Consider the following 22,848-nt stretch of genomic DNA (forward strand, 5'->3'; position numbering starts at 1 on the left):
TGATTGTCATTTCCTTTTTTACATGTGAAAAACTTTATATTCACTTTGAGAATAAAACTGCAAAAACGCATCTTAAAAAATGTCTTTGCATCAGTTTCATTTTTAAAAATTTTCGAAAAATCTTAGCTTCATATTAAAGCACAGATTTCCCAGTATTTGCACGTGTATTTTTGTCCACCTGGAAGAAATAACATTTTTTTTTCAATTCATTTTTATGAAATTGAGATTTCCTTATAACGTATGCATGAATAGTGTAATGAGGGGTAAGAGTGAATTGAAATTTGAATATGAATCTTGTTTCGATATTTTAAATTTTACATTTGAACCAGAGAGTTTAATTTGTTACTTTGGTCGAGATGGCGGGGTTTATGAGCTTTGCCTTCTTGCCGATTTCTTCTGCCAGCACATTACATAAAATCTTATTTACACTTTTTTGGTGACACGATTATTTCCTCTGATATAAAAAATAAACGAACGCTTCCTCTAATGGAGACATGATTGTTTTGCTGATCTTCCCTATATTCATGAAATAAATAAATATAGCGGGCTTGGTGACACAGATGTATGTGAAAAAAAATTATCAATTCATTTTTTCCGAATGAACTTATCAATTTAAATTATGAAACTATGAAATAAATCATATATGGAAATATCCTTTATTTATGATACAAATTAATAAATAATCTCAGACAGGGTTAATTTTTATGATGTTAAAGTGACAGTACGGAGCATCTCATCAAAAATCTGACTAGATTAAATTTTCCGACAAGATTTGGAATTATTTTAGTACTCATAAATGTATAAACTTTCAGAAAATTACAACTTTTACAATTAAATAATTTGGATTATTTCATTAAAATTAATAGTTATTTATGGGACGTAAATATATACATCGCAACGTGTTCGGAGTTCCACATTCCATGCTATGCACGCATGCGAAGTTTTCATAAACAAAACAGCATGGTTAGAGAAGGAATCCCGGTAGGCCTGCTACATTGACAAACTCGAGTAAAAAGAAACTGAAAATAGAACTTGAAAAAACAACTTTCCTGACTAAAGTTTAGTTTGGGGATTAAGATAATCGCTGGATAAGGAAGAAACGGGAACTCGGCGACACTTACGCAGGGCTCTCGAAGGTTCTATTCGACAGGTTTGTTGATACTTATCATTTCTCATTTTTCCGTCGCTTTCAAAGAAAAAAAATAGTGTAAACTCAACATAAAGAATACATCTTTGACTTATAAACATTGTTGCCATTTGAAATGCTAATTTTTTTTAACTGTGCAGAAAAATATTTTGTTTGACATTTGCCACAATAACGTAAGATTAGTTGGTTTTTCCTTTCTCGGACCCCAATACACAAAACGTCAACATTTGTACTTTTAATTTTTTTAATTCGCCTGAATGCAGACTAAAATCTTTACGATTATTATTTTAGATTATTTTATCAGGAAGTTATGATAATTTGTGTTTTTGAAAATTGCTTTCACCTAATATTCATTATAACTGTAAACGCTACAGTGTAGGCACGTGCCGTTTTAGAATTCACGTGGTGCAAATAAACAGATCTAAGATTGCTCCAGTTCGTACGACCCTTGATTTTCCGGCAGATTCTAATTACGTTAATTTTGATTGAGTAGAGAATATTTCTGTTTCTCAAACTGCTTACATTAACTTTATACCTTATTTCTTAATGACATATTGGGTACATTTGGATGAAAAAGCACACATTTTGCAGCCGTACTGTCGCTTTAAATCCCTTTTTCTTGAAGATATTGGAATTTTTACCTCCGATGACACTGCCGAGGTGCAATGTAGACAATTCGAGCTCTGTAAAATACCTTGTCGAGGCAAGCCACATTGTAGACCAGATTCACAATGCAAAATAGAATGGAACATTGGCGAAGGGACACAAAATGTGAGATTATCCGAAAGAGTTGGCAATGATGACAATGGCAAGTGTATATTTATGTCGATTTTGAATTACAATAACGATCAGATATAAATGACACAGATAACAAAATAGACATTAGTGTTACATTCTACCCATTCTCAATGTGCACATTATTTTGCTTCATTTTTAGGCTTTCTGTATTTTTCTTGGACCAACACCAGTGACTGGACTGGGCTAGACTACAGATGTGGAGTTTGGCAAGAACAGCTCAATAAGTTGGTCCTTGGTAGTCCAATTCGTCTTAATATACTTGGTTAGCTAAATTCAGTACAGAGGCATTTTTTTTTACAATAAACTTCAACTGTGTAAGAAAGAACTGCACTTTCCTCAATGTCAATAACTTTTTTTTCTCTTTTTTATGTGAAGTTATTATCACTTATTTTAAATAAACAAGAGAAATTCTAAACCACATAGGTCTGTTATATTACAATAAATATGCAGGCAATTGGAACATCGCCAAATTTTCATTGATGCTCAAAAAATGTAAGGCTTTAATTTGTTAATACAATTTTTACCTGTCAGCATACAATTTTCTACCCTTTTCGGTAGAATTTAAGAAACGAACTTCTGCCGTTATTGTGCCGTTAAACATCTCTGTTCTGACGCCGAACAACATACGTTTATCTTAATGTTCTTTAAAAAAAGAGAATTCAAAAATTATAAATCATTTTCCAAGTCAAAATTTATGCAAGAGATCTTTTCGTTATTCTATTTCGATGAAAATAGAAGATTGTTGGAATCTATTACTTTTTTAATATGGATGTGTATTTAAGATGCTGAGAAATACTCAGAATTGGATCATTTTCCTCGAGTTCTCATCACATCCAATGACACAGTTCAGTATGGAGGGGAGGGTATACTTCAATGCATGTTTTCTGGATAGTGAGTACACTCATTTTTTTCACAATTATGTGAAAACAAATGTTCTCTCTGACTTGAGTTTTACAGAATTCTTCTTACTATATTTGACAGTCCAACAGCAAAAATTGAATGGATCACTCCTAAAATGGAATTGATTAATACAAATTCTTCAAAATTTGATCTGACCGACTACAACAGGATTCTAAGGATAAAGGATGCTATTACAGAAGATGAAGGAAATTATACTTGTAAAGGAATATGGAATAATAAGACTTTTCTCAATCCTGTATATTTAAATGTCACTTGTAAGTTGACATATATTATTTGTGGAGTCTTTGTACTTTTTTTACATCTAAAGGCAAATAAAAATTGCTCTAAAATGCCTTAAATATTGACGGTTAAATGAATGACTAGTCTGCATGGTGAAAGAAAACCCGGCTACTCAGATGACATTCAATTGACCGTTTAATGCACATTAATGGTTGATGTAATCTTTTTGTATGTGGAATGTCTTGTAGCACTCCCAGTTCTTGATTTACGCTCAGGTAACCCCCAGATGAAAGATACTTTGGCATTAGTTGGGCAGAATGCCAAATTTTATTGCGAAGTTGTATCTTTACAAGGAGAACAACCTCCATCTTCTCCAAAGTGGATGAAAGACGGGGAAGAGCTACAAATACATGTATATGGAGGTATGTAATGATAAGAATATTAGGTAATCACCAAACATGTGCATGTGCTTATATTTTATTCCTCGTAACATTTTGTTCCCTGGAAATGTAATATATATGCGACTTCCGTAAATGAAACAGCAACTATATTGCTATTACAACAGTTACCCATGCAATGAAAAATTAATTAAGGAAGGGATGTAATTGGAGAAGCTAACCTCATTGTTCCTCTAGTTCAATTAATACTTTTAACAAGATAGTATGCCTGTTGGTTGCAATACTATTGAAACATAAGGTGCGTTTACCATTGAAAGATTATACTTTAGTTAAATATAGCTATAAAAACACCATTCAATGGTTAATAAAGTATTTCTAGTATCCTTTTCTTGATCTTACAATTTTGTTCCAGAAAAATATACCTTAAGTGAAAACAATAAAGTGTTGAGTGTGGTCAATGTACAGAAGGTTGACTCTGGAGTTTACCAGTGTATTTCTGAGAATAGTGAAGGTATCATGCTCAAAGAGGCAATTCTTAAAGTTATAGGTGAGAGACTTTCTTATATCTATAATTAAATAAACTCACTTTAATTGAAAGGTTTCAACACGAATATGAAATACTTGGACATTTTAGGGTTTGTTTGATATCATTTCTTTGCTCTCAAAACATTTTGTTGAAACGAAAAATTACTTTCATACTTACATTAATTGTCCAAATTTTCTTAACTTGTGTCATACTTTAAGACAATTCCCTATCGAGTTTATTAGCTCGAAATAGACTGAAGTAGAGGCACATGTTTAAGTATTTTGTTTAACAACCACCAAATATTTGTTCAGGAAAACAAGATATGATGAAAGTAACACACTGCAGTCAACATTTATTGAAACAACAGAATTTAAGCTTAGCACTTGAGTAGCAATGAAATGATTTTCTTTTTATCTTTTAATTGAATTTTTTCATCTTGTTAAAAATGCGTCACTTCTCTCATTTTTAATTCTAACAAATCCAAGCAAAAGCTATTTATATGTATTAAATTTGGGTATCAACTGTAAAACTTTTGCCTGATCAGCACACAGAAGTTTCAGTGTAAAGAAAATTAAGAAAAGTTATGCAGCATCCTATTTAGACAAAGGGATCTAGTCTTATACCAAGAGTGATGAAAAGATAATCGGTTTATTATAGATTCAAGAAATAAACAGTTCATTTTTTTTTAATTTGATGCAGAAAAACCATCCAAACCTTTTATTGTTGGTGACCTGGAACCAAAGACATATACCTACTCCACTTTGACTTGCTCAAATAGACAAAATTCCTTCTTTGATTGTTACACAGAAGATTTTCCTTCGTTGTACACATGGTATGTCAACGAAACAATACTGAAAAAAGCAACGAATAAGACATACAGGTTTAACGTCACAAAGGCTTTAAAGTACAACAGATTCTCGTGTCAAGTACTTGAGTCTGATCGAAGTGACCAGGTGCAGGTTAATCCTTTGTGTAAGTACCAGTTCATGGTCAATCTGAATTTAAATAAATAAATCATTTACCGAAACAAATATATAGGAAATCCTATTTTTCATTAAGATATTATTTGATGTGATCAAATATAGGTCATCTCCATACATTTCATTAAAGCTATAGTAGATTTGTGTCTCATATTTGGATCTTTCATCATGTATATCAAAAATGCATGTAAGACTGTATTGCGAACACGTTTCAACACAAAGTAAGCATCATTCTGAAAGTTAATAATTGTCAAACATATGTTGAACATTAATGAAACACATGTCTGTGTTTTACGTAGAAATCTGTTGCAGTTTTACACCTGTGATTATTGGAGTTTTGATAAAATCAATGTCATTTATTAATGAAGTTTTAAAAAAATACTTTTTTTTAAAGATATATTGCAAAAAAAAACATATTTCATTTGAAATTCAAACAAATGAAAAAAAATTACAAAATCATCTTTGTTAAGGTTCAATGAAGTCCACAGCCTCGTAGTTCAATGATTAACAAGAAACTCATATTTTAACGTATGCTCTTTTTGTATTTTAACAGATGGACCAGAAAAGGGAGACTTAATGATTTCCCCACCAATAAGAGATAAAATGTCTTTATGTGATGGGGACACAATCGGTCCCTATACTTGTGCTGTTGATTGTAATCCCCCATGCAGTGTTCAGTGGAAGTATATAAAATCCCCTGGTCAGTTAGTGAATGCAACACCCTTAAGTTATAATTCTGTGACATTATTAAAGCGTCAAGTTGGCAGAGAGGAAATGACAATGATAAAATGCGTGACCAAAGGTCGTCAAAACAAATCAGAATCGCTGACGATGAACATGGAAATTCAATGTATGTACACGTATCAAACATTTCAAATTTTGTGTCCATCTGGTAATGTACCAAACATTTAAAGATCATACAATTGAAGAAAGTAAATTATAGAAAAATGCTTTAGGGTATGGTCAGTATCTTTCACATTTTAATTAAATAAAATAGGGCGATCTAGTTAAAGGTTGATATCTGGAACAGCGATATTTTATACAGATTGCACCTAAAAGTCGGATTTTTGGGATTTTAATTTTGGTCCAAATCTCTATGTCCTACTTATAAACAAGTCCTAGAAAATTAATTTTTCCCTTGGAATTCTGCAATAACTTTACTGATTAAGAAAAGAGATCTATGATTACCATTTGTATAAAATACAAGTGCTTACAGCTTTTAATCATCTTATATTTGATCCGTTTGTTGATAAAAGATAAAATATCGAAGTCATACTTCAAATCATAGGTTGAAACACAGGTTAATACAATACCAAATTAATCTGATGTTGACAACAGAATCTGCCAAAAGAACCATCCAGACTTATCAGCGGATTAAAATAATCTCTAAAGCAATCTTAAAAAAAATTACAACCTATTTTTAAGTGACCGAAATATAGCTATAGGCGAGTATATAGGGTAGTTAGCCAAACCGTGAAAAATATTTAATTCTGAAACCTTATACCTGAAATCACTACAATACTTTAGCTATGAAACGGTCTTAAAAATTTCTAGCCATTGAGATTTGACTTTTTGATTTTGTTTTAAATTAAGTGATAGGATAATGATCAGCATCAATGTTTTGTGATCCAGATTTGTCTGATCCAAAGGTATTCATGAATGGCTTGCCAAAAAACTTGTCTGTAATTCAAGAGAACACACGTCTCCATTTGTCCTGTCTTGTGGAGGGAAATACTGTCCCTACAATCACCATCTACACAGGCAAAGAAAACCGAACATTAGGGAAGCGGGATGGACAACAGTTTAATTACACTTTTGAGAAAGCTCATTGTTTCGATACAAATATGTACAGATGCCAAGGAACCTCATACCTGTGTTGGACTAAGGAGAAAACATTTTCAATAAATGTTCTGTGTAAGTACACATTTGTTAAGTAAATGTTTTATTTTCGAATTAAATGCATGGTAATGTCTCCATTTCTTTTCAACAGGTAAACCTCGTCTTGACAGCAAGGCTACGTTCAAATATACATACAAAACAATAGAAGTACCAGTATTTATATCGATTAAAGTACCAGTCATTTCGAATCCCAAACCAGCGTCGGTCCAGTGGCATGGAGCATATCCCAATCCAGGCATTGTTACAACAATCACGCAGAGAAATAAGATCTTTCAGCATTGGGTGTCCAGTACTTTCCCGATCTATAATAAGAGCTTTCTTGGAAATTATGTATTATATTTAGATGATGAGGAAATAACGACCATTTACATTAACGGTAAATTTAAGATTCAATGTATTCCCTTTTATGTGCAAAGATAGAATTATCGTACACAAATGAGGAATTGAATCAAATTAACAAGTATAATCAGCCTTTTAAATGCAATAAAAAGCTTACAGTTTTCATTTTATCCCACAGATTATATAATTTAAACACAAATGACATATACAAGATTACTAAAATTGAAACATTTTAAGAATTACAGGATATGTTTATCATACCTTAGGAATGGATTGTATAATATTACTCTCTTACTATATTATTCCTTTTATTCTATAATTTCATTTTCCTTAAGTTTCTGAATATATCCCTGAAGTTTGAATATCATTTTATTAATGTTTCTTTCCACTGAATACAACGAAAATGTTGCAAATATTGATAAAAAAAAAATAATAATTAAAAAAGCAAAACAAGAACATGAGGCAGGCACTCATATAATTACATTCTTCAACTTGAAATTTAACTAATTTTACTTAATGTGTATGTTTGACATTTTAGAACGCTGATGTTCCTTACAAGAATAAAGAATTTGCTTTAACTAATTAATTTTAAACCCTTATTATCATTTTTTGCTCACCAAAAAAGATAAAAAGGGAGACTACTTTAGAAAAATTAAATGGATAATATACAAGGCGCTTTAATATTTGTCCGAAAATTTGGCTTTAATATTTGTTCAAAATTGAAGTTATTCTTTAAGAACCTTTCAAAATTTTTATTTAAAAAATTTGTTCATTTGTAAACAATAATATTGTTCTACCTTTGTCTTTGGGGCTATTATTCAAACAAACTAGAATTCACACTATAAAAAGGACATTTATTCCCAATTAATGATTACAACAAAACAGGTTTGACGACAAAATTTCACTTGATCCTTGATGTAGCTATGGTACATTTTTTTTCTAACTGGGTAAAAGATCGATGGTAAAGCTTTCTATGTATAAAGATGTGAAATTTGATTGACTTCTCTGCTCCCATTGCCATGATTAGAATAAAATCCAATATGAACTTCTCAGGTAAGCTTCACGCACCTTTCAACTCATAAATTATTTGCCTCTTGAACAGAGTGTTTTGGAATGACACTCCCTAAATACAACCCATGGTACTTCATATGAGAAACTCATCATCTAAAAGTTTACTTCCAGAGTCTACGATTCAAATAATGTGACAAAAGTTGTTGTGTTTAATTGAAAATAATGACTGTTTTACAGAAGAAAGAACATCTCTGATAAAGCCGAAAATTTGGATTATTGTTGGAGTTCTTAGTGGACTAGTTTTTATCCTGGTGATCACGATTTCTCTTTATAGGATTCATCATCTAAGAGGTAGAAATAAAAATAATGTAATTTTGTTTCTTACCGACTTCTGATGGGTATGGCGTTTTAAATTGATTGTCATACTTGTGATTCGTGTTCAAAAATACTTGTGATACGTGTTCAAAAAACATGAATTGATCTTAGCAGTTAAAAATGTTAACAGATGTTTTATACTTTTTTTTCACTGCCTTGCCATAAATAATATTTTTAAACTTATCAGTTACAACTCTCTCGTCAAATCGTCACCCAGGTGTCGCTACTGTGAATAGAGAGTGCCAAGACCCTACTGCAGAGGCGCACGCAGGACCAGAAGATCAGTCCAATGAATACGAAGATATTGATGACTCAGGAGTTGAAAAAAGACAGTCTATAAGAGAGAGTGAGAAAATGGAGCTTCAAAGCCTCAGCAAAGAACAAACTAATCAATATGAAGTTCTCAACATTTAACTTGTCCCAAAAAAACACTGTACATATGGATTTATGATAAAAATTTTGTTTGAGATAATGAGTGTTGTTTTTTTGTCTGTAATTTTTAATTGAGCTAAATCTTTGTAAGTTTTGTTCCTTATAAATTCAGATCATATGGGTAGTGTAAATCTTAAATTTAAGAGTTATTTATCATATAATTTTACCTTTCTCTAAATGCAGGTCAAGTGCCTCATTCAACGATATAAGTTTTGAATTTTAAGTTAAAGAAGTGCACATGATAGTAACAGTTTGGATTAATGTACATGTGTAAAGTTGATCACTTACTTATGTGTTCTATGGTAAATGAAGCACATGTGTTTACATCATGTTTACTTTTGTTTTCCCACTTCCTGTGTATACAGAGTTTTCTTTGTTTTGTATAGTGAATACTGAGGCATTCCGAATGTTAGATTGTCGATTTTTCTGTTACTGCGGGAAATATGAATGGCATGTTCTTTCTATGATGACTGAATATATACGAGATTTTTGAAAACATAAGAAATGTTTATAATGTAAATATTACGGTTTGTTTTATAATTTTACAGACGAGAATCGACGAGATTTTGCTAAGAGAATTCTGTATTGAGATTTTCTGCTATATTTTCTGTTAATGTCAGGTGATATTACAGAATCTGTGTTTTCTGTATTTTTCGATGTTTTGCTTGTGCGATGTATAGAATTCTGTTTTTCAAAGTATAAAAGCCTGGTGAATTCTGTAATTCGAAGTCTTTTGGTTCTCTCTCATTCTTGAGGCAACGTAAGTCATTTATATTTTATTTTGGTATTGTTTAAGCTACATCTTAATTTTTGAAAGGAAACTTATTGATTTTTATTTACGGAAAGTTCTTTTATTGATTTATGAGAAATAGCAAATATTTTGGTAATTTATTTGCCTAATTTTAGGGAATCGTTTGAGACTTTGATCGGTTGAGATTTGATTGCAAACTAGATTTGGTAGAATTTTACTGAGTTATTTAATTTTAACTTTATTGGAAAGTCTAGTCTATCTGATTTCTAAAATTAGGCTCTTTTTAATTTTTTGTGACAGAAATTATGTTTTAGAAAAGTCTTTGGTGAAAACATAACTTGATGATTGTCTCAATTAATCAATGTATTTGATAATTAATTTAATAACTGTTGTATGAAGACTTAGGTTTTTTCTCAAGACTGATTTTCCTCAGAGAAATTTTATTAGGAACTTTAAGATTCTTAAGGGTGATTTCCCCTGAGAATTCTATAGTTTATTTATTTCTAATTACTGATAAGAAACTCATGAGTGATAGCCTCAGATGAGTTTAGCTTTTAAATTTCATACAAGAAGTGATTGACATTCGTGTTTTGTCAAATTGAGTTATCCCGAGTTGTTCCCCTTTAATGTGCTAAGACATTGGTCGATTTCGTTATCGTGTCGGTTTTGAGTAACAATTTTACGTCCATGAGTGAAGTCCTCAGCAGCGTTGTTTTATATATTTTGCCTTTATATTGATTTGAATGAATAAATTTGTTAACCTTATGAACTTGTGTCTCATTACATGTCTTTACGACTTCTATTCATGTGTTGGTAATGGTCAGTGTCAGGGTCAGAGTAAAAGTATTCAGAGTGAATATGTCAGGTCATTTTATTTTTTTTTTCAAGAGGTCATATTTGAGTTTCCTTGCTGATGGGAAGTAATCAGCTGGTGGAAGCGCTACTGGGAAAAGGACTTTCCCGCTACAATATATAATATAATATAATATAATATAATATAATATAATATAATATAATATAATATAATATATTTTCTTAAATCATCTTATACTTAACATCGAGGTGACTTACTGTTTTGTGTTTGCTTTGTTGTGTATTTTCTCCTGTATTTTCTTGGCCTTTCATTAGGAACAGTTTCATCTTTATTTCTGTAAATAAGAATAATTCAGGATATGTTTACAGTATTTTAAAACAGGAAATGGGATTACAGCCAAATTTATTGATAGAGAAAATTTTTTTTAAACCCCAATAGTATCAAAATCTTTGAAGATTCAGCTCTCCGTTACCTTGGTCTCAAAAACATTGATATGACCCCAATACATCAAGATGAGAGAGAGAGAGAGAGAGGGGACAAAATATAAAGTGGTGCAACCAGAACAAAACCAATTCATGTATTACCACAATATGCATAAATGTTTTTTTATATATAGTTTTACTTAAAACGGTACTTAAGGTGTGTTAAGAACTACATAATCTTTAATCAGTTCTTCCTGGTATGTACTATTAGACGCTACTAACCAAGCTGAGAGGGATCCATTCTCTTATCAAATAGTGAAGAACTAAACGCAAATTAATTTCAAATAGAATTAGATTAGTATAAATTGATTGATTTCTGTTTGAGACATGCTTAAATTTAAGCGACTGGGTCTGTTAATAGGAATGTTTTATCTTGTACAGGGTAGGAAAACCCACGCATTTGAAATATTATGTAATAATTCAAAATTAATGAGTATTCTTTATTTTGTGTGAAAGTGTAATTGAAAGGGTAGTTGAAAAATTGCAAGCATAGATGTTGCTAAGGCATGTATATGAATAGTCAGAAGACTAATGGCAAAATTATTTGGGCTTCATTTATATGTTTTGTAAACAATATCTAACACCATCATTAGTGACCAAAAACACGTACGATCACGATAACACAAGATTCCTCGTGATAGATTGATTTAATGTTGTATGTTACAATTTGACTTGCATTTTCTCTGAGCAAATAGTAATAAACCCTCGCACTCTACTAGGTAATTTGTTTTTCACTAAGTAATTGATTGACCACAACTGTTGGAATGAAGAATTAGCTATGATATGTAGTGGTTATTCAATTATATACATTAATGAAATCTTTCTATGATGTGATAAGTTCAATATATACTGTTATAAATATAGTTTACGCTGCAAGTGAAGTGCCAAGTTCATTTCATTCAGTGCGACACCTTTATATGAAATGAAAAATTTATTACGTGCAGTACTAACATCATTACATTATATAAAGTAAAATTACTATATATATTTTAAAACCATGCTACGCAGTGATAACATCTTTATATGAGGTGGTTAATAATTATATGTCGTTGTTAATTCATTATATGAAGTGTTCAATTCTTTATATTCTTTAGTCGTTTCATGTTATGCAGTGGTAACTTCTTAATCATCATCTAAACTGGTCCTCTTAAGGACCAAAACACCGCGCGGAGTTCAAGATTAAAGCGGGTGTTGTTAAAACGCGGAACGGAAAATGGCAAATATGATACATGTACCTGTTAAAATTCCTTGAAAATATATTAATTATACCAAAAACGATGTACATTATATAGGCTGTTCATATTAAACAATAATTATCAAGAACGAGTTGATTTATTCATGTTTAATTTCAAATAAAGATTCCTGTACGAAAGCGAAACATAGGGTACAAGAAACATAAAGTTTAATGCCGTATACACATGGTATATATAGAACACTGTGGTAAAATATGAGTGAATTTAAGTAACTTTATAAAAGACCATTTTGATCAACATAAATAGCCAGTATTTGATATTCATCTGAGTAAACACAACATAATTTTAAATACACAGGTACCTATAAAGCGTAATTAACCATGATATCATACAACTCTGCATCCCCCACCCACCCCTACCGCCCGTATTGGCCAAATTGTAAAACTGGAAAACAACAAAAACCGATTGCACAGAATAACATTAAGATTGCTATGATGGAGAAATCAGTCATTTTCCAGAAAATGCACTCACTTAATTTATATATTATTGGGTAGAGGGGCGGGGGGGATGCATAGATGTACGTTGTCCACGCTTCAAGTGCCTGACGGTGGATAGCGCGGATCCAGGATATTTTTAGGGGGGGGGGGGTTACACCCCAATCAGACACAGCGTTTAATGTTTACTTTCAGTTTCCCATCAACTTTACCGGAGTCCGTATTTTCGGAAAGGGAGGGGGGGTCCAAGGTCATTTTTCTTTTATTTACTTTACTATGTACAGACGACACCTGATATCTCTCACATATTCTTCACTCTTAAATATCTACCAATCATACAACTCCTAAGGTCAGGCGACACGTTCCTCAGTAATACATATTTTTATCAAGAATGTGTCATTGAAGAACTGCTACTTCAACAAGTTTCTTCACAAAAACTGAGACACCTTACCAGGCATTTGAGCTAGATACCAGGGGGTGCTGTTTTCTGTATGATCTTATTTGAAATAACTTGAATTATCAATATCACGATTTTGTTGTATCTTTTTTCTAAGCCATTTTGAAAACAGTTTGGAAATCACAAAAATAATGTTAATATTATGAATATTTCTTAATATATATTACAAGGAGAAACAGATATTTGACGAAGGTGTCGTCAGACCTCAACAACACCCATGCAGTCTCAAACACATTTGACCTTTCACACTCCCAATCCACCTAATGCGCATTCAACCCCGTGATTATGAAAGACCATCTTTACAACGCATGCTCAGTCTTAAACAGTAATATATATACTGTTGCCAAAGGCTCTTACACAGTACAATTGCTACTGTCTAACGATAAGGATAGAACTCTCTAATAAAAGAAGGTAATAATTTCGATTGCTGAAACTGAAGAAGATAACAAGGCGAGCAGAGCAGCGTGGAACTATGGCGGATCTAGAAAATGGTGGGCATTTTTTGTGTTTTTTTAAATTTATATTGTTGATTTTTATTGTTTAATTTTTTGCATACTAGCCTTTTCACGTTCCTTCTAATGTGAAGTGTCCATGCAATCAATGATTGAAACGTGATGCATTTGCATCACACCATAAGGAACGAAACGTCAGTCGTTATTTTTTTTTTTTTTTTTTTTTTTTATACTTCTTAAATATTAAAGGCCTAAAACGAGATTTAGTACAAAACTCAAAGCTGTTCTTGTAATTAAAAAAAAAGAAGAAAAGAATAGGTTTCGTAGAAAAGTTTCTGATAGGAGTTATCGTTGTCAAGCTTCTTAGCACTTTGGGAAGGGGGGGGGGGTGTAACATTAATGCACGCATCATTCAGAAATAGTAGAATAATCGTTATAGTTTTCAAAAAATTATAATGTTTCAATTGATAAATTTAGAATATATATATTTATCTATCACAAAATCCATTTATCTGTTTATATTTACATTTATTGAATGAATTCTAAATTATTTTCACTTAAAATAGCTGATAGTTATATACCGTCTCAAAAATAATAATTTCATTTCCCATAATTTCATTGTTACAGAATTCACATTTAACCAACCCCCCCCCCCTTTTTCACATCCACGTTCTGAATGTTTATGAGTGGAAAAGAAAGCATCTTGTTCATGAACTATGTCCATTTTTTTTTTTTTTCAAGAAATTGATATTAATTATTATGTGGAAAAATCTGGGACACAAAGGAGTGAGTTATAGACCCCCTGCCCTTCCTAAAATTTCTTTGAACCAACCTTGCTAGCTGACATTTTTTACTTTTGTTTTACATCAAGACAGTGGATTTTACTGCATGTATCTTTTTAGTTTGCTTTTTATCTACATGATCTATCTATTCATGAGCATGAATGGTGAAGATACTAATGTATGCAATAGTACATTTAATGATAATAAGTTATTTTACTTAATCAGAATACTCAAATTTGTATTGGCAATGAATTGTCCATTTCCTTACCAGATGATATTACACAAAGGTGTTAAACATGTGTAGTGAAACACATTCAATCAATTATCATAAATGTATTTTTCCCTTTATACCAGATCATGCAGATGATATAACACTGGTATGTTAATTAAATATGTATATACAGTGTAGCAGCATGGAGCATCATTAAAATATCTATCTGGTTTATCTTTATGATTTTATCACCTTATCAGTTTTCCCTGCAGGTATATGTTGTTTTTTGACAGACATTTAGAATAATATTGCTATGATATAATAATTTAATAAAAGTAATAAATGACAATATTAAATTAAATTATAAGAAAAATATAGTTATAAACATGATAAAGGGAATTTATTCCTGATTTAATAAATTCAAAACTTACAGTAATAAATAAATCAAAGATATTGTACAGTTTTTTATAATAAGTTTGAGATATGTGCAAAAAATTAAATATGGGAATGGCTGAAATTGATCGAACTCAAAACTTTTTTTTAACCTCCAGAAAACATTTTTTTATGCATTCTGGAAAATAGATTTTGAATTTTCAGCATTGATATTGAAATTTTCTTGGTACCTACATATCTCATTTTTTTTCATCCTGAAGCCAAGCATAAAAAATTATTTGTTTGCACTTGTCGACCTATAAATTTTAGAATGGGATGGTATGTAATTTTCTTTTTTTAAAATATTGTAGTTTTCACTAAGCTCACTGAGTAAAACATTAACAATTATGGAAGCTGCCTTTAGGTAGTGTAAATTTTAAATTGTTAAAAGCATGGCCACTGAGGGTACCGATATATGAGAACGGTGCCAAAATAGTTATTAATCAAAGTTTTACATTGAAATATAATAAAAACAAATCTCTAGAAATCTTCTTCTCAAGAACCACTGATCCAGAAAAGCTGAAACCTTTGTGAAAGCTTCCTGGGGGTAGTGTAAATTCTGAAGTAATACAAGGGGGTAAATCTGGTGTAGAACAGCAGGGTCAAAGTTACTCAGGTGAGTGTTGTGGCTGTAGACCCCTTGTTATACTCCCCGCTTGAAAGCAGGGGTGTATAATAATGGGGGTCTCCATCCGTTCGTTAGGCTTTGGTGTACCCATCTCTTATCTGCAACTTCTCTTATACCACTGAATGAAATTTAATGAAACTTTCACAGAATCTTTGTTACATATGCCATTGTGACCTCCTAGTATCTTACTTTTTGATCTGACACATATTTTGGATTTCTCTTAGCAAAAAAATGGACCCTGCCATTCTTTCTATAATATTGAAGGGTACCCATTTCTTATCTAAAACTCTAGTTCCTTTACCACTGAATAAAATTTAATATTTTCACAGATTTTTTATTACATAATGCCATTATGACCTCTTATTTTACTTTTTGATCTGACACTGATTTCGGGTCTCCCAGAGCAAAACATAGACTTTGCCATTATATTAAATCATATGGGAGGCAGGGGTATCATTTAGTGAGCTCAGTGCTCACAGAACCTCTAGTTTGTTTTACAATGAAGATGTTTTATTATCAGTTTGTTTGTATGGTAATTTTATGCATATATGCCTTCGGCATTTATGTATATTATCAAGCATACAAACTAATACCTGATAGTATCTACAAACATAAATATGCATGTTTTCTTATTATAATACTTCTTTTTTAACAAGTACAATTCAGCATGTTAAGTAATACTTTGGAATAAGGCCTTAGGGATGGGGCTGAAAGCATCAAAATCTAGGGAATCTTCTAAAAACTTCTTTACTCCTGGACATCATTGAGCTGTCAAACTGCTTGCATGATTGTAATTACCATTGAGCCCTAGCTCTACCAAATTTGAGAAATTCATGGGCACAGGCCAGGGGTTCTGATTTTAAGGTGGGGATGCATCGACTATTGATTATATAATGAAAATGCAGTAATTCTTTGAAAATCTTCTTCTCTGCTTCTGGGTATTAAGTAGATGAACAATGTGCATGATTATAATGAACAAGGGTGCCCATTCCAAAATTGTGAAATATGTGGACCCAGTGTCTGGGGTACTATGGGTGGGACTCTTTTGAGAATGCATTACTTCTTTCATAATCCTCTACTCTCCTTCTTGGTATTAAGTAAACAAACTAAGTGTTTAGTTATGACAAGCGAAGGTACCTCTTTCAAAATTGTGAATTTTATAGCCTCTGGTTTAAAATGTGAACCCAATTCAAATATGGGGAAGTTGTTACATAATACTCACTCAGACCTACAAGGCCTTTGGGCCTTTTGTTTAACATTTTAATTTGGAAACTGTTGGTGAAAAAAAAATTGTTGAGAAATAGTATAGTTGACTTTGGGAAACTTCAGTCATTATCAAAATGATCAATAGTTAATATCATGACATTTTAGAAAGCCATTTTTTTTAGTTACTGAATTGTATCATTATGTTATATTGGTTTAAACAGTACATGTTGAACACTTTACATAAACATAGACATGTATGAATAGAAAATATTTAACTTGCAGTAATTGATATATACATTTTATAATATAAAAAAAATTTGTTTTACAGACAGTTTAAAAAAGTTTCACAGAAGATGTCCCAGTTGTAATTATGAAGGTCATGTAAAAGTGATGGTGTGCAAAAATTGTGGATTTGCATTTCCAACAAAAACAGTGGACACCGACATTTTGATCTCGAAAGGGGAGAAATCACGCGAGGGGAGTAATACCCTTAAAATTCTAGAGAGAATGAGGAGAGATGTATGTAAAATTAGTTTATAGCAAAGCATTTGTACTTCACACCTTTAAATACTTGTCTCATTATTAACTTAATAGTCAATATCTTAACTATATTTTAGATTTATAATCAGGAAGTACCTAGATGTTTAATAAAAACATTTAACTGGCAAGCTTTTATGATAAAGAAATTTTTTTAAAGAATTGTAATATTCATGGCTTTTAAATTCTGAGATAAAATTTCCTTCTGGATGCTTAATTAAAAGGAATTGGAAGCCACAAGTCATAATGTGAATATTTACTTGAATATTCTCAATTCTTTAAATTATAACGCCTAACCATTTTATAATATTGCATATGACAGATTGTCAAGCTCTATGGAGCGGGAATTCATGCTTGTCTGCTGTTCACTACAGTAGATAATCCTTCAAGACAGAGTAGTGGATTCAAGGCATATAGTCCATTGGTAAAACATGTTTTGGCCGACAAAGAGTTTTCATTTTTGGACCTTTTCACCAAAGCTGTAAAAGGAGTCTACTTAAAAGGTTTGTGTTATTTTTATTTTTAATTGGGGAAATCTTTATGTTGAATTCAATGTGATGCTTAATAACATGCCCTTTTTTCCACTGATGTTGAAGATTAAGTTGATCTTTAAAAAATATCATAAAATATAATGTACATGGACTTCTTGTGAAAACTTTTTTTATCTACATGGCTTTCAAAATATTAGAAACAAGCAAAAATAGGAGGTACCTTATGGAAGTCAATCTAATTAAATAATGGTACGGATTATTATCTCCTTCCATCAACTATTTTGGCTTGAACATAAAATACATATGCAGTTAAGTATTAGCTTTAAAACCTGATAATAGTCACATACATGTAGCTTGAATTACTATTTGTACAGTACTTTATGAAGTTCCATTCATTAAATCAAGGGAATAAACTTAAATTAACAAAATTTTAATTAAAATGCTATTATGCAAAATTTCATTGTATTTACAGTACTTTTTAAATTGTTTTAAACATTCCAGAGAAAGTATCTTCTGTGTCAACTACAACAAAATACAGCTGGGCAATCTTCCCTCGAGAATCCCTCTCTTCAGAAATCCAGCATATCAGACACCCTGTTCACTGGAGAACCAACAGCACCTCACAAAACCAAAACTACCCAGATTCCCCCTACACCCTCACAGGCATCTGTCCCACTTTCCACGGTACCTCCTCACAAACCCATTCAGACTCTCCCTACCCCCTCACAGGCATCTGTCCCACTTTCCACGGAACCTCCTCACAAACCCATTCAGACTCCCCCTACCCTCTCACAGGCACCCATCCCACTTTTTAAGGTACCTCCTCACAAACCCATCCAGATTCCCCCTACCCCCTCACAGGCACCCATCCCACTTTCCACGGTACCTCCTCACAAACCCATTCAGACTCCCCCTACCCTCTCACAGGCATCCGTCCCACTTTCCAAGGTACCTCCTCACAAACCCATCCAGATTCCCCCTACCCCCTCACAGGCACCCATCCCACTTTCCACGGTACCTCCTCACAAACCCTTTCAGACTCCCCCTACCCCCTCACAGGCATCTGTCCCACATTCCACTGTACCTTCTCACAAACCTATTCAGACTCCCCCTACCCCCTCACAGGCATCCGTCCCACTTTCCACGGTACCTTCTCACAAACCCATTCAGACTCCCCCTACCCCCTCACAGGCATCCATCCCACTTTCTACGGTACCTCCTCACAAACCCATTCAGATTCCCCCTACCCCCTCACAGGCATCCGTCTCACAGTCCATGACACCAATTATCCAGGCTCCCCCTGCCCCCTCACAGGCACCTGTCCAATCAAGACCAAAGAGATCTTGCCCAAGTATTTTTAGTAAGTACATGTATTACAAGATATTGTAAACCAAGTAGACAAAGATATAAGGTTTGCATAAATTAAGAGTCTGATGTACAGAAATTATTTTGACTTAAATTTTATTTTACTTATCAGTTAATTTTTTATGAATACATTGTATGTTTTCACAGTCACAAAAAATGGTGATACTGGGAAAAATCCACGGACCTCTAATCTAATGTTTTATGATGGTCACTGGAAAATCTTACTTTTCGTGGTATTTTTTTTTTCTTCTGTATATGAAGAGCCACACGGATTCATGCCCTCTTTAAAATGTTAAAATTTTTTCCTGTAGTTTCAAACATATATACCATACATTTTCAACCAAGTTCTCCTTAAATTTGTTGCTGATCAATGATTTATTAGCTTATAGAATTGAAAACATTCAGTAAAACAAAATCTTTCAAAGATATATCAGCCTCATATGAGTACAGATATTTACCCAAGTTCTCAAAACTTTAAATATGAGAAGTTTTTTAAAGATGTTCTGCTTACCATTTTGATTTTCTGCAATTTTTCAATTTTCTGTCTATGTTTTTTTTTTTGGAGGGGTTGTTGTTGTTATTGGTTTTTGGGTTGTTGTTTTTTAGTTGCTTTTTTTACTCCGGTTTTTTTTTTTTTGTTTTTGTTTTTTTGTTTTTGGTTTATTTTTCATCTGCATTATGTTAATCTGCCTTCAAAAAAAAAAATGCTACAAATAGGCTGTGTGTATTATTTTCCATACTTCTGCCATATTCTAACTGTAACAGTTTGTTAATGAAATTGAAAGCATGATCATCTAGCAGTTTTATTATCCCTCTCTTCATTGCTATAGTTAAAAATAATTGTATCCTTTTATTGGCTAATAAACTAATTTTACTTTCCTTTGAAGGGAAAGGACTTGAGACAGAGAAAGAGCCTAAGACAGAAAGAAAAATGAAATCAAGGGAAATAAAGAAGACCAAACTTTCCTCAAAACCAGGTATGTCCATGTATATACATTTATGAATGTGTGTGCATATATGTATTGTGTTGGACAAATTACACTCTGTTTTATGTTTCAACAATTTAAATTATGAATTTATATAATAGAATTTTGTATAATTTACAAAAAAAATATTTAAAAAATTGTACACAGTACATTTTTAGAAACAGTTAGTAATGAAGTGCATCATAATTGCATGCATTCAAAAACCATGCATTTAGCTACATATATTGAGTAAGTTTTTTAGGAAATGAAGACAATTCCAGACAACTATAATTTTGCATGAACCACATCCATGCAGTTAAAACATCAAATGATATGAGTATCACTTAGTGACTCGACTATGGTACTCATGCAGATATTAATTTACAGAGTAAAATATAAGTTTAATAGAAATGTTAATTTTTTCTTCAAAATTTATAATAACACGACTCCAATTTTAAGTGCCATTTCACTTCATTCAGCATTTCAAAAATGTAAAACTGTCTACTTGCCAAAATTTCGTTCTTGCATATATATTAATTATTTTAGTTAAATACAACAATTATAAACAGAATTGAAATTTTTGTCTTGCTTCTAAATACCAAATGCCTATCTTGCAAAAATATTTGTTGCAAAAATTAAGTGATCTACAGCATTTTTAAAAAAAAATTTATTTCACAGATCATATAATTCCCTGGGGATATACGGTACAAATTTAAATTAATTAACCCCAAACTTTATAAATATAATTATATTTTAAATGAATACCAGTATTTTATAAATCAGCAAAGGGTACATTATGTGAACTGGAAATTTTATAGTTATTAAATTTCTATGTTAAATTAATAAAACTGAACCTTGGACCCCCTTCCCACTGGAAACATGAACCCACATTCTAATTCTATGGACAACAAAAATAAGAAAATGGACACAGGAAAGTGTTTTCTACCAACCCAACTCCCTACCCACCCCAGAATACAATTTCCAGGTTTTGGCAAGTTGTTAATTTTTTTTTTCAACAAAGGCTCTCTAAAACTGACATTTGATATGGACCCCCCCCCCCCCCCCGAAGTTTTTGGAAAAATTATGAATTTGCCCCGTTTAATAAGGCAATTTAAAAAATAAATTGTGTGCTCCTGTTTAGGCATCTTTGAAAAATTGTTTTTCCTTTGCCGACTGACTGACTAAAAACAGTTGACTCAAAACTTGTTATAACCCCCTAGAAAACATTAATTTTTTATGCATTCTTGAAAATATGTTTTGAAAATTCAGCATTGATTTGAAAATTTTCTGTGATAGAATTTTCAAACCTACCTACCGTCTCAAATTTTTCATCTTGAGTCAGAATAGGGCAAACAAACATAATTTTAAAGTTGGCCATTGGCTTTTTTTCACTATTGTGTTTCAGTCGACATTAGGGCAAACAAACAATATTTAATAATTTAGACCCTGTATTTCTTGATCATCCAATGCATTCATTTATTGCATAAAACAAAAACATGGGTTAAAATATGATTTTTAACATTCTTTTATGACATTTAAAGAGACAATGTGACGGAAAAATTTGAAAATTGACAAAAGTAGAATTTTTGCAATACAAGTGCAAATTTTATTCAATTCTTGAAAGTATTAGATTTCAGAAAATTACAGGTTTCAGAGCCTAAAAAAATCTACTTTTATGAAGAAAAATAAAATTAAAAATAATTTTAGTTTGCCCCAACACAAAAATATTGCTTCACTTCTTCCTCTTTAAGGTACGCATGCGCAGAAAAGTTGAAGTTACCATGGTGTCAATTCCATAGATATAAATGTCGGATGACCGAGGATTTTGATATAATCTTCAAAAAAAAAAAAATTATCAGAACGTATTCCTCATGTTTGATTGCTCCTATTCAATGTTGTTTATACAAGTTTCACTCTAAAAATGAAAGACACATGACCTTGACATTGACGATAACAACCACGTCATAGATACAATTTTTCTTTTTCCGGCACTTACATTTTGCAGTCTTTTCTTGCTTTTGCCGTGCAGTTGAGATCTCAAAAGTTTGCCTTATTCATATTTCTCTTAAATCTTTAGCTTTATGATACAATTATCTTGAAAGAAACACATGATATTGACTCACTATGTAACTTTAAGGCCGAATAATTTTATATTTTCAGACTCTGAATTGTCTGATTATGTTTTTTTAATATTTTTCTGCACAAATGCATTGTAAATTAAAACTGAAAGATATGTTGTTGTTTTTTATTTCAGTGTACTATGTAGAAAAAATTATGAATGAGAAATCGGAAAGTGGAAAAAGTTTCTACCTAGTCAAATGGATAGGATATCCAGAGGAAGATAATACGTGGGAACCAGAAGAAAATTTTGATCCTGCTCTAATACAGGAGTACAAGGACAATAAAATGAATTGATTTAAATATTGTACATATAATTGTAAAAGTGTATATAGAATTCCCTTTTTGGCCAGATAATATAAATGTTTATGTTTACATAATGATACCTTTACATTTTGCATGGTAAAGATATTGTATTCAGTAAG

General features: G+C 31.8%; 1 protein-coding gene across 1 annotated transcript; it reads left to right on the forward strand.

Moving 5' to 3' along the window:
* Positions 1–17,337: 17,337 nt before the first annotated feature.
* LOC133179726 (uncharacterized) lies at positions 17,338–22,720 on the forward strand. The gene is made up of 5 exons (XM_061314420.1): positions 17,338–17,466; positions 17,807–17,908; positions 18,477–19,335; positions 20,228–20,317; positions 22,572–22,720. Exons 1-5 carry the CDS (start codon positions 17,338–17,340, stop codon positions 22,718–22,720), a joined length of 1,329 nt encoding a protein of 442 aa, XP_061170404.1.
* The last annotated feature ends 128 nt before the right edge of the window (positions 22,721–22,848 follow it).

Source organism: Saccostrea echinata, unplaced genomic scaffold (genome assembly GCF_033153115.1).
Source record: "Saccostrea echinata isolate AGI-Se365-2 ecotype Australia unplaced genomic scaffold, CSIRO_AGI_Sech_v1 ptg000005l, whole genome shotgun sequence".
In the NCBI taxonomy this organism is placed as follows: Eukaryota; Metazoa; Mollusca; class Bivalvia; order Ostreida; family Ostreidae; genus Saccostrea; species Saccostrea echinata.